General features: G+C 36.2%; 1 protein-coding gene across 1 annotated transcript; it reads left to right on the forward strand.

Annotated features, from left to right (window-relative positions):
* The first annotated feature begins 872 nt into the window (after positions 1-872).
* On the forward strand, positions 873-4137 carry LOC122041953 (protein FAR1-RELATED SEQUENCE 5-like). The gene is made up of 2 exons (XM_042601853.1): positions 873-1027; positions 1310-4137. Exon 2 carries the CDS (start codon positions 1319-1321, stop codon positions 3755-3757), a length of 2439 nt encoding a protein of 812 aa, XP_042457787.1. The 5' UTR covers positions 873-1027; positions 1310-1318; the 3' UTR covers positions 3758-4137.
* Positions 4138-12824: the final 8687 nt, after the last annotated feature.

The raw sequence follows: 12824 nt of genomic DNA on the forward strand, positions 1-12824 counted from the left end.
ATATCTAGTGTTACATATATATTACTGGTCATGATGTTGTAATAGAATATTTAATTTGTCATTTAAATATTTACGATTTAAATCTTAGTTATAATATATTTATAATTTTTTTTTTTAAATAGAGACGTAATCAAAAGATATTGAATTTCTAAGAAGGTCACCGCGTGCGCCCTCATGGGTTTAATTTAGTTGATAAATTACCACATAAGAGTAATAATTGAATCCCAAGGAAGATCTCTCGGGAAATAAAATCTTCCCTATTTAAAGAGATTATTTAGTTACCATAATTGACATGTTGTCATAGGTAATCGAGATTTACATTTTTTCATTATTGTGGGTTGACGAGAAAAAATATTTAGGATGAGCGAATAATCTTTTCCATATCTAATATTAAACATATAAGTTTATATAACATAATAATACAAAAATATAAAAAGGATATGCAATTATCCTATATAACTCATAATAATAAAAATACAAACTAACTCGAGTGGAGCGCATAGAATATGAGCCAGGCCAAGGGGATGATCTAGCCTTACAAGCTCTGTTAATATAGTTATGTAAAAATTATAATAGTTTTTATCTTTCCAATACTATATAGGTAAGTGCCAATAAGAACATTAATATTTTTGCTTGTTTTAAATTTTAAGATAATAAAAAAATGAGAAATTTCATAATGTAGTCAAATGAGAAACTTCCGGTTTGACCCCATTTGGATCATGATTTTGCAATGCGACCCACCGTCCATTGAGCCTGTCATCTTGACCATAGTCATCTTCCACTTCCAACGAGACATCGACACCTGTCGCCACGACGCTGCGGAACCCAAATCACTTTTCCAATCCGCTTTATTCTTCCGTCGGGAATACCTCACGACCAGAATTGGAAGGCGATCCCTTCCAACACCACTTGTAGGGTTTCTGCTACCGCTCCATCCGCCATTCTTTGCTTCGAATCCTCCCCTCGCAACTTCGCCAAGCGCGGGAGCTTTCGACAGAATCAATCAATCTGCGATTCTCAGCTACAAGTAAATTTTCGATCTCTTTGTTTTTCATTTTTTCCCCATCTCCCTGCAGCTCGAATCCCTGTGCTTCGGGTTAATTTGCCTCTGTTCGCGTCTCTAAATATGTTCTTTTTGGCCTTTCCTTTTGATTATTCTTCCGCCGAATCAGAATGTTCGTCTAGAAATGCGTGATTTTTACATTTGCATCGGCTCCCTTAGAGCTCTATCGATCCCTTCCCGCTGAGTTATATTCAGATTTTGATGGATTTTTATGTTTTGCTAAAGAGAAGAGGGTTTTGGTGACAGGACAAGAGAATGGAAGAGTTAGCATTGAGTGATCCTGTTGCGGAGGCTGCTGGAGAAGCCAATTGGCTGCCGAAAATAGATATGGAATTCAAGACGGATGAGGACGCATATCAATTTTACAACAATTACGCTAAGATATCAGGATTCAGCGTTCGGAAAGCTTGGATTAATCGCCGTGCTTCAGGAGTTGTTATATCGAGGACGTACGTCTGCTACAAAGAAGGTTTTCAAGGGAACAAGAGAGATGACAGCGACGTGAAGAAACCCAGGCAAAATGAGCGAACTGGTTGCCTTGCTCATTTGACTATCAAACTTACTGATAGAGGGAGCTACAGGATTAGTGAGTTCCACCCAATGCACAATCATGAGCTTGTAGCACCTACTATATCTCACACGTTAAAGTCCCACAGAGCTCCAAAAAAGTCACGTTCTGCAGTTACCGGAGTGATGGCATCGCAGAAGGCGAAGATCGAATATTTGGTCAGGCAAGCTGGAGGATACAAAAAAGTCACATTTTTCTCCATCGAAGATGCTGCTAACAAGAGTTGGGCACCAAAAGTCGACATGGAGTTTGAGAATGATGAGAAGGCTTATCAATTCTATAATGACTATGCCAAAAGAATTGGATTTGATGTAAGAAAGGCTTGGATTAACCGTAAATCTTCAGGTGTGATCATATCCAGGACATATGTTTGCTATAAACAAGGATTTCATGGGAACAAGAAGAATGGGAATCAGGTGCAACAACATCGCATGCGATCTAGCGAGAGAACAGGTTGTCATGCTCGTATGACCATCAAACTTGCTAAGAATGGTCGATATCGGGTGAGTGAATTTCACCCATACCACAACCATGAGTTGGTAAATGCACGAACAGCTCACACTTTAAAATCACACAGAACTGTTAATAGGGTTCAGTGTACTGAAGCAGCAGAGGACTCCAAAATGGAACCAAAAGTTAAAGATGAGTGCTTGAATCAACTAATTGTCAGTGAACAGAGCAATCTTCCTTCTTCCCTCTGTCGGAATTACTTACATGCTAAGCGTAAGGTTGTTCCAAAGGTAGGAGATGTAGGAGCCATGTTGCAGTACATGCAACAAAGACAAGTTGATGATCCAGCATTTTATTATTCCATACAGCTTGATAAAGAAGATCAGCTAACATGTTTTTTCTGGAGGGATGGGAGATCTGCTGTTGATTATCAATACTTTGGTGATGTAGTCTGTTTTGATACATCATATAAGATAGATAATTACGGGAGACCCATGTCAATATTCTATGGTGTGAATCATCATAAGCAACTTGTTGTTTTTGGTGCAGCATTGGTTTATGATGATACTGAAGAATCTTTCAAATGGTTGTTTGAGAATTTCAAGAGTGCTATGAATGAAATGGTTCCAAGTGTAGTCCTGACAGATCAAGATGTGGCAATTACTAAAGCTCTTGATCTAGTTTGGCCTGGTACACAACACCTAACATGTGTATGGCACGTGTACCAAAATGCAACAAAATACCTGGCTCAGGTTTTTCAAGGTTCGAGGACATTTGCATCTGATTTTCGCAAATGTCTCTATGATTGTGAGGATGCTCAAGAGTTTGTCTCAGAATGGATAAAGATGCTGGAAAAGTATGAGCTCAAAGATAATGTATGGCTGAAGAAATTATTTGATGATAGGGACAATTGGTCAGTGGCATGTCGACGAGATATGTTCTGTGCAGACATGAGTAGCACTCAATGTGTGGAAAGCTTGAATGCCATGCTAAAGGAACACCTGAGACTAGAAAATGATCTCACACAATTCCTTGAACAATATGAAAGAATGTTATATGAGCGAAGATATGCAGAATTAACAGCTGACTATCATGCTATTGAGAGTAACTCGATAGTAGCTTCTTCAAGAATGTTGAGACAAGCTGCAAATATATATACACCAGCAGTCTTTGACATGTTTCAAAAGGAGTTTGAGTTGTCTTTTGATTGCATGGTATATAATTCTGGTATGGTAGAGACAACCTATGAATACAAGGTTACATCAGAGGGAAGCCTGAAGGTTCATTTGGTAAGATTTAACCCTCTTGATAGCACACTGTCATGCAGTTGTAAAAAATTTGAGTTTGTGGGCATCCAATGTCGTCATGTGATGAAAGCACTTGATGTTACAAATATCAAAGAGCTTCCACCAAAATATTTCTTAAAGAGGTGGAGGAAAGATGCCAAAGTTGTCTCCTTGAGAGACTTGCGTGGGCTTGCCACTTATAATGAACTTAAGTCAGCCAAAGTCAAACGCTTCAGATCCCTGTGTCATATTTTTGGTGTAGTTGCAACAAAGGCTTCTGAGACCATCGAGGGATACAGATTTATTGAAAACCAATCAGATCAGTTGTTGGCCAATGTGTATGCAATTTTACAAACAAGACCAGAAGAACCACAATTTGGTGAAATATAATTGTTTTTGCTCATGCACAATTTGAGCTTCATGTTTGAAATTCTTAACTCGGTAGATATATTTACTTCAACTAACGCAGATATCTTCAGAGTTGGCCAGGTATTTATTTTTTCCAGAAGCTTTTTCTAAATCATTTATATTGAGGTAACCTGTGAGTATGCTTGCTAACAGTCCTTGGGACACTTCTCCCTTACCATGGAGGGGTGTGCACCCTAGCAGGATAGTATAATGAGGGTTTGATCCCCATTTATGGCTTCAATGTATGAATTTTAGTGTTGTAATCTTAGTTATATGTCACCTTTTTGTACTTCTCATGGATATAACAATTTTACTTGTGTCTTTAAACTACCATTTGAATATTCACGAGACTCTATTTCTAAGGGATACCTTCAACACCTTCAGATATCGTCTATTTACTTTATCTACTACCCTCACTGATTCCAGTTATAGTTTAGAATTCAAAGCTGTTGTGATTCTCTATGAAGCAATATATTATCCCGTTTGGTTTGATGCATCTAAAAGCTGATTTACGTGCAGGAAAGATGAATTGTCTTTCATGGTAGCAGTTAGTTCCTTAATCAACCTGAACTTGTGATCAATAACTTGTCATACCCCTCATTGAATTATTATGTTCATTTCATATGCGTTGCGATCCTGGCCTGATACAAATGGTTGTTTCATTTGATGTGTTGATGTAATCTAAGCTCACAATCTTACTGGATTTTGCAGCATAACATTTTGTTCTCTCAGCATTAAGCTGTTGCACGTCTCTACAATATGGACTGGGTGTCTAGGAATTAGTAGCTTTTAACTAGTTCCACATTTCTGTGGATGCCAGAGGTATAATAATACATGTTTTTTTCTGGATTCTTTACAATTTGTCCCAATTCCGAAAGTCTATAAAATCAAGCTTTGTTCAGGTGTTACAGTATTATTCTTCCCCACGAGCATAGGTACTCGGGTGGTAGATTACCATAAGAGAGCAGGGATTGAATCTCCAGGAGAATGATTTCTTGGGAAATAAAATCCCTCTCATCTAAAGAGACACCGCTTATCTCCCTTCCAAATGCCTTAGGCGGATGTGGAGGGGCGGTGATGAGCGCATCATCTTTTAGCCACAAGTATTTAATATTATTCTCTCCTATCAAAAATGTCTTCTTGATCAATCTCTCTAATTACTTGTTCTATCAAAAATGTCTTCTTGATCAATCTCTCTAATTACATGTTCTATCAAAATTCAGAAGTGGATTCTTGATTACAAAGCATGACGTTGGAACAGGAATTTGACTGGGATGTGACATGCTTCAATCTCAACATTGAGTTATCACCAGCCTGATGCAATAAACTCAGTTGAAATGACATTCATATTTTTGAATGTTTCTGAGTTTTACTGAAATCCAGTTTTCATCAGATCATCACTCATTAATGTTGGTGTAATCGTGTCTTTAAGTATGTAGTTTTGATATTTATGCAACAGTTTAAATTAGATTATATTGTGATTGGACATTGTGAGTCAAGTATGCAGGTGCAAATTAACTGATATTGAAATTGCAAGGGCATTGGATAAAATTCTAAAGGGGTTGATTCAACCCTTGACAACCAGATAAGCCAAAGGGGGTTGAAAATTAGATACTTGGTGTCGTCTCACCGTAAGGGCACGGTTAAATCGTTAAGTATTAAAAATATCGATTCCACATAAACTTGGATTAAGCACTAGCCAAGTCTCTGAAGTAAATTATTTAGACTATCAAATGTTATTTGAAAACTTAAGAACTAGAGAGAGAGAGAGAGAGAGAGAGAGAGAGAGAGAGAGAGAGAGTTGAGAATAAGAGGTTTGGAGGATGTGAGATTGGAAAGTTGGTTGGGAAAATAATTTTAGGATTTCAATTTTCTGATAATGTTAGTTGATGTACTATGAATTATTCATCTCCTATTCTTTATGTTTATGTTCTTGTAGGGATCTTAACTAAATAGCGATATAATCATATGATGGTTATATCAGAATGTTTATCTTGTTGGATTTTAATGCTATTAAGTAGAGGAGGTAACATATACAGTTTAGCTAAAGAGATACTTCTATTATATGAGAGCCTCTAGTCATACATATTAAATTACACAAATCACTTTTTAACATGGAATATAGTCAAACCCATTAAGTTCTAATTAGACAATCTTTGGTAGAAAATTGATCTCCATTTCAAGACAATGTGTTAGAAATTCGGTTAAAGGGATATGCTATATCATTAAAGATTCTCTGGTCATGCGATCTAGAGCATCTACTCTATGTGGAGAACAATCTTTTTATCTATTCAATCAAATAATACATATAAGCAATCAATTAGTACACACGCATTCAATTAAACGAGAACAAGATATACCTGTCATTGAACTAATAAAATGGTAAATCCATAGAGTTTGTATCAACATTACCTTATAATTACTCCCTACATTCTAGAATTTAGAGACCTACTCCATAATAATTCTAACAAGAGAATTAGAACCCAAAGACATCAATCGACACAATCTACAACTTAAATCTAGAAGAGAAGAGAAAGCTTAGCCGGATGAAATCGAAGTCTTAGGTAACCAATCATTGTTGTAGAGATGGATGGGATGATGATTTGGCCTTATATTGTTGATATATCGTCGGAATCTTCCATAGATCTGGACATCGTGGGTTTCCCTAATCCTCTGTTTGGATGGAGTGAGGGAAAGTTCATTAACGGAAGGGGAAGGGAGAGGAAGTGAGGGGAAGTAAAGTATTTAACTTCTCCTTGTTTGGGAGGGAGAGAAGATTCATTAATGTAATATGTGTTACTTTGTTTGGGAAGAAAGGAAGGGGAATGAATGTTAAATAGATAAATTTACAAAAATACTCTTACTTTTTAAATTAGAAAATTTTCATAATATTAATATTTATTTTATAAAAATAAATTAGATATTTTAATAATAAAATTAATTTTTTATATTATCATTTAAATTAGCTATTTTTTAATAAAAATTTATTTTTTTTATATTATTTATAACAAAACAATGAATTATCGATAATCAAGTAATTAAATGAGAAATAATGAAAATAATGATTTTAAAATCTTAAATAAAAAAAAATTGAAATATAACGCTGATAACGAGAATTTCTATTCTTTAAAAACTTATTAAATTTTGATGGAAAATTAAAAAATAGTAGATATCGTCTTAAATTTTGACGACAAAAATGATTTTTTTTTCTTCAATTCAGTTAGAAGGCGTGTCGGATCTCCTCCTTTAATAATCTGGTAGCAAGTGAGCTGTGAAGAAGATGAGAAAATTGAATTCTGGCGACATAGCAAAATTAGAAATTGGAACATTTCTTAAACTATTAGGACAGGGATAAAATTGGAATAAAAAATCTTTTGTTTTCCCTTCCCCTTCCTTACGCTCCAATTCGGGGTGTAAGAAAATCTCTCTTTCCATGGGTAACAAAGGTTAAAGCTTACCCTTTTTTACCTTTTCTTTCCTTTCCTCACTTCTTCCCAAACGAGGTTTAAAGTTTCCCTTTCCCTTTCCTTTCCCTCACCTCCTCCCAAACAAACCATAAGGAGAAAACCTTCACCCCCCTCAAAAGGGAAGAAAATCTCCTTTTATAAGTAGGAGACACGACCCTTGCCTTTCATGCTAGATGGTCGTGCCTGGAGGCACAACCGTTGGGAATCCACGGGAAAAGGGGCACGACCGTGCCTCTTAGGCATGGTCGGGTCGTAATACGTTTTAGAAATGAGGAACGACTTGCTCTTGTGAAGCTCTTGAAGTGAGTGATGGCTCGTATCAAAAGACATGACCCTAGTTTTGGCCCTACTGGAATGAGCTACGACCGTGTTGTGTATACTTCTAGAAATGCTCTGGGTGGCTCCTACGAGGCACGACCATATCAGTGGGAAGAATACGGTCGTGCCAAGGGGCACGACCATGCTTGCTGTTTTCCCTCTAAAACTGCTTTAATGTTTGTTTTTTGCTTAGTTTTCGTTTTAAAATGTGTCTTGTAGATGAAAATAAGTAAAAAGTATATCTTCGATCAAAAATAATAATTATGCTGATACAATGATGAAATAGGGTGCAATAACATAAATCATGTTAAAACTATAAGTAAATTTACATTAGACAATGTATAAAAGTATATATAATCTACGTACATCATATTCCTAGATTTAAACATTGGATTTTCTTAAGTAAAACCCTACAATCTAGATTATGTGTTGGTATACTGCATCATAACCTTTAGTGGATCAATCTAACTCTTTCAAATAGTTTTATTAATGAGCATGATAATAAGGTAATTTGATAGTGACCTAAATAGAAGTTCTCCGTGCTTAGTACAATGAGTGATCTAAATTTCTCAAGTTTCAATCTTTAAACCTAGTCAAATCGTCATCTAATTGTATTCTTTATGCTCCTAGTGATAGACACTTATTCACCACACGTTTGGTTGATCCCTTTCAAATTACACAAGGTTTCAAAGGAGTGTTCGAAATTAAGAAAAACATAGCAGTTATTTTCCCAGTAACCTAATTCGGTCTCAAAGGGGTACCTTGTTAGTTCCCACTCACGATAAATATTTTTTATATCCCGTATTCAAATGTAGAGGTGTAAATGAACCAAGCCGCTCATGAGCTATTCGAAGCTCGATTCGATAAAAGCTCGCTTGAGCTTGTTTAATGAGACTCGTTAAGATAAACAAACCAAGTTCAAGCTTTACAATATTGGACTCGTTAACTCGTGAACATGTTTGTTAAACTTATGAATCAATTTTTAAATAAAAAAAAAATAATATTTTTGATATTGAACAAATATATTAAATATATTTATTAGAATAAAATTATAAATTCTAATAAGAATATTATAATTTTATCTAAATATATAATTTAATTTTTAATGAATATTAAAATTTATAATTTATATTTATTAAACTCGTTTAGGTTCGATAAACGCTCGAATAAGTTCGTGAGATATGAATATATTAGTTAAATAAGGCTCGAGCTCGGCTCGATTATAAACGAGTTAAACTCAAACATTTAAGAGGTCGGTTCGACTCGATTACATCCCTATTTAAATGATGATTTTTTTTGTGCTTTAAAAATGTAACACTAACACAAATGCAACTGTATAAATGCAAATGCACGAATATTGATTTTTCCAAATAAGTTAACATGATTCGAATATTATCCAGTAACCAAAATGTAGTTGAGATATCACTATGGAAACATAAATACTAATTAAGTTCTATAAATCATAATTATTTTTTGAATTATTTACCATCAAAACTAGGTAAAGTGAAAAGAAGCTCCAAAACTAGACCATCACTCAATTTTTTTCAATAAAAATACTGCTCACTTCAAACTAAGATAAAAAAAAAATAGATCACCAAATATATTAGAATTATCAATCACAACAAGATAAGTTCAGAACAAGCGTGTTAGTATTTTTGCTATGTGAATTAGTTAGTAGTAATGTGATAACTAATGCACTACATATGCCACAAATGAAACCACATAAACTGAAAATAAATTAAAATTATCTAACCAAATACAACTAAATTGAACTAAATGCAACTAAACTAAAATAAGAAACGAACAACAAATATCTACATATGGACAACTCTCCCTCCAAATTTGAACTTTTCACTGTACCAATGAAATCAATATGATGGTGGAGAAGGATATTTGGGAAAATCTGGAAATCCAAGTAGTATAGGAAACTAAGATTCTACTTTCCAAGTGCTTGTGGTATTTGTAGATAATGTCAATTTCTATATGAATGTGTCACATTAAACCCTAAAAATTCCTCCATTTCTTTCAATCATTTCTTTGAACTTCAATAAATCAGTGATAACTTTAAACAACTCTATCTTAAAATGTTCTCGCATACACTAAAATTGATCATCTGACATAAATTTCTGTTGCTCTGATAGATTCCTATGTATGGTATGGTTATGATGAAAAGTATCAAAAATTGAGTGAAACTTAGAAAAATTGAATCGAGAAAGAGCATGACTACTTGAAGGAATCTAAGTGGAGGGTTCTATAGGAGAAGCAATAAGTTGTTTATTGACATTTAACAATAATAATTTTTTCATGATACGAATGGTGATTAAATCGTAGTTTGGCAAACATAAAAGGAAATTATTTTTCAAAACAAGACTGTATCCATCTCTTCGAATCATATATATTGCCAAACACGAGTTACTATCAATCCCAGGGGTGTTATCCACCATCTCCAAACCCTCTAGATCACATCCAAGTATAATTGCAATGCGAGTGAGCAAACCCTCTAAAATGATAGGACTGAGGGAGAGGATCTTCCTAAACTTACTAAGTGTTTTATAAAATAAAATCCTATATCAATATTGACCTCTTCAATTATAGTGCATAAATAAAGTATTCAGTCCCCTCAGGGCGGTCTAGTGGCTAGCATATGAGGTGTTGTCATAATAAGGTCTGAGGTTCAAATCTCGGCAAAGTCGAGGTAAATGTCTCCTTTATGTGCTAGTCATTATTCCAAAAGTTAGTAGCCACCCATGATTTACCTCCTCCGTGTTGGTCCTGGGACAGGTTGGCGGGGGCGCTGGGACGAATGTATTTGCCTTTTACCACAATAAATAAATTAATTCACATTCCCTCATTTTCACTTTGTTCAAATATCATATTCCTCATAACTAAATGAAGGTAATGAAAAATGGGGTTAACAATGCTAGTAGCCTGTGAAGAAGAGGTTTCAAATCTATATCCACCACCAAGTGACTTCCAAACAATGGTGCTCTTGAAATTGTTAGGGATTAGTTGATTCACTCCACATGGTAAATCAAAATATGAGTTAAAATCATTAAGTGTCCACTCATAATTATCATTGAACAAACGAAATGCAATTTTTCCTATTCGAAAAGCATCTCGGGAATTTATAGAACAGTTTTACGATGATCCTAGGATATGATGGGTAGTTCATACTCATAAAATCATTCCATTTAATCCTATTAATTAACTATTCAATATCATTTTTGAATCCAAAACATCGAAAGGATCATAATCTAAATATTTTGTACATACAATAAGGTGCTTCACCAAAGAGGCAAAACAAGATTTTTGTTCATCACTCTAAAAAATAATATCAAAATTGTTATCTATATCTTTGAAGCGTGCCCTTTGTTCTCATGTAGTCTCAAGCTTCTCTTTGCCTTTGCCTTTACCTTTGCCTTTGGAAGCATCTTCCTTTCATGAGTCGAATCCTTTTTTAAGACATTTCAACATCTTGAATGGGCTTAAGGGCAAGCCTAAGGAGATTTGATGGTTGAAGTAGAGACAAATCCCTCTTTTTAGAAAAAGGAGTGGGGATGAGAAGATCTTGAGTGGGAAGATGGAAATGAGAGAATAATAGAGGTGGAGGGAGGAGAAGGAATAAGAGAGGAAAAAAGAAGAAATGGGCGTGTAGAGTAGCACAACCGTGTGAGAAATAACACATCTTTACCCTAGGTTTTATCCTTTGGGTTTAGGCAACACAGTAATGTTTGAAAGACACGACCATGCTGTGTGTTTTTCTGTGTATGCAACATGGCCGTGCCAAATGACACTACTGCAGCGTGTTTTCCTCTATTATTGAGGGCACGACTGTGTCAAAAGATACCGCCCAATTGTGTATTATGCTGAGTATGCGATACGACTGTGGTAAATGGCACAATCACGGTGTGGTCTCTTCTGTTAATGGGGTACAATCATGTCATTTAGCACGGTCGTATCATGTGAGCTGCTGACCTAGGTTTTTTTTCTTCAGCATGACCTTTCTTCGTTTGCTCTTCCAAAATGCTTCCATGCTCGTAGAAAAGTCCACGACCAACTCATGGAGGCCAATAAACCTGAAAATGAAAATAAACTCGAATTAAATGTTGGAGCAATCCGGGTACCCTAAGTTTTGATGTTTGGGCAAAGGTTTAAGTTAGGTTTATTGTTGTATTTGTTATGCATTGTAAGTGTGCAGGATACAGGTACAACAAGGAAAGTCCAAGTGTGATCTTGGTAAAGGAGGAAAGTCCAATGAAGAGTCTTGACAGTGCAAGTCCAAGCATGTAGTCTTGGTAACGTAAGTCCAAGTGTGATCTTGGCAAAGGAGGAAAGTCCAAGGATGAGTCTTGGCGGTGTAAATCCAAGCATGTAGTCTTGGTAACGTAAGTCCAAGTGTGACTTGACAATGGATGAAGTCCCAGAGGAGCGACCTCTTGGCAAAGGAAGACCCGACAATAATGACAAGGCCATGGAAGCTCCAGAAGGCAAGACGTGAAGGATGAGGAGGCATCCGAGGAACGTAAGGCTGATGGAGGAGGTTAGAAGGCTAGGTCTAAGTTGGTCGGGCGAAGACGAGTGCTGAGTGAATGTAGTCGAGGGTTAAATACCAGGTTTAGAGTTTACTGTAGTAGTACTGTAGCGTTACTGTAGCAGTCGACTGGTGGTTTCATCAGTCGACTGGTGCAGTCGACTAGGAGCGAACAGAGAGCTAGTATTAAGCCGTTGGGCTGTAACGGTCGAATTTTCACAGAGGGCAGTCGACTGATGGTTTTGGCAGTCGACTGATAGGCGGGATTTTTCAACCCGTGGCCTATATAACCAAGACTTGGGAGCTTGGTTGAGGTTGACAAAATAGTCGTGGTTAACCCCTATTAGTAGTCTACCTGTGCCCTAGCGTCTCAAGTGTTCTTGTGAGAGTTGTGGTGAGGTTTCTCCACCCACAAGAAGCTACGCGAGCTAGCCGGAGTTTGCCGGGGAGTCATCCACCGACGGATCGGGATCATCCACCTTACGGACAGTTGTGGAGTAGGAGTCCTAATCTTCAAACCACGTTAAATGATTGTGTAGCTTGGTTTGCATTTATTGTCTAGTATTTAGATTAGCTTTCTACTTGTTTGTTTGTATTTGCGCTGCGTAACTAATAAGTGTAGGAAGAAGTGATCGATTGGGTGAGACGCTATTCACCCCCCTCTAGGGGACGTCAAGGTCCCAACAAGTGGTAGATTCAGAGCTATGTGAGCTCTTGTTGGACTAATCACCAA

The sequence above is a fragment of the Zingiber officinale genome, chromosome 2A (genome assembly GCF_018446385.1).
Source record: "Zingiber officinale cultivar Zhangliang chromosome 2A, Zo_v1.1, whole genome shotgun sequence".
NCBI classification, from domain to species: Eukaryota; Viridiplantae; Streptophyta; class Magnoliopsida; order Zingiberales; family Zingiberaceae; genus Zingiber; species Zingiber officinale.

Excerpts from the sequence above, each read along its gene's own strand:
- LOC122041953 (XM_042601853.1), top strand. The coding sequence starts at position 1,319 with ATGGAAGAGTTAGCATTGAGTGATCCTGTTGCGGAGGCTGCTGGAGAA.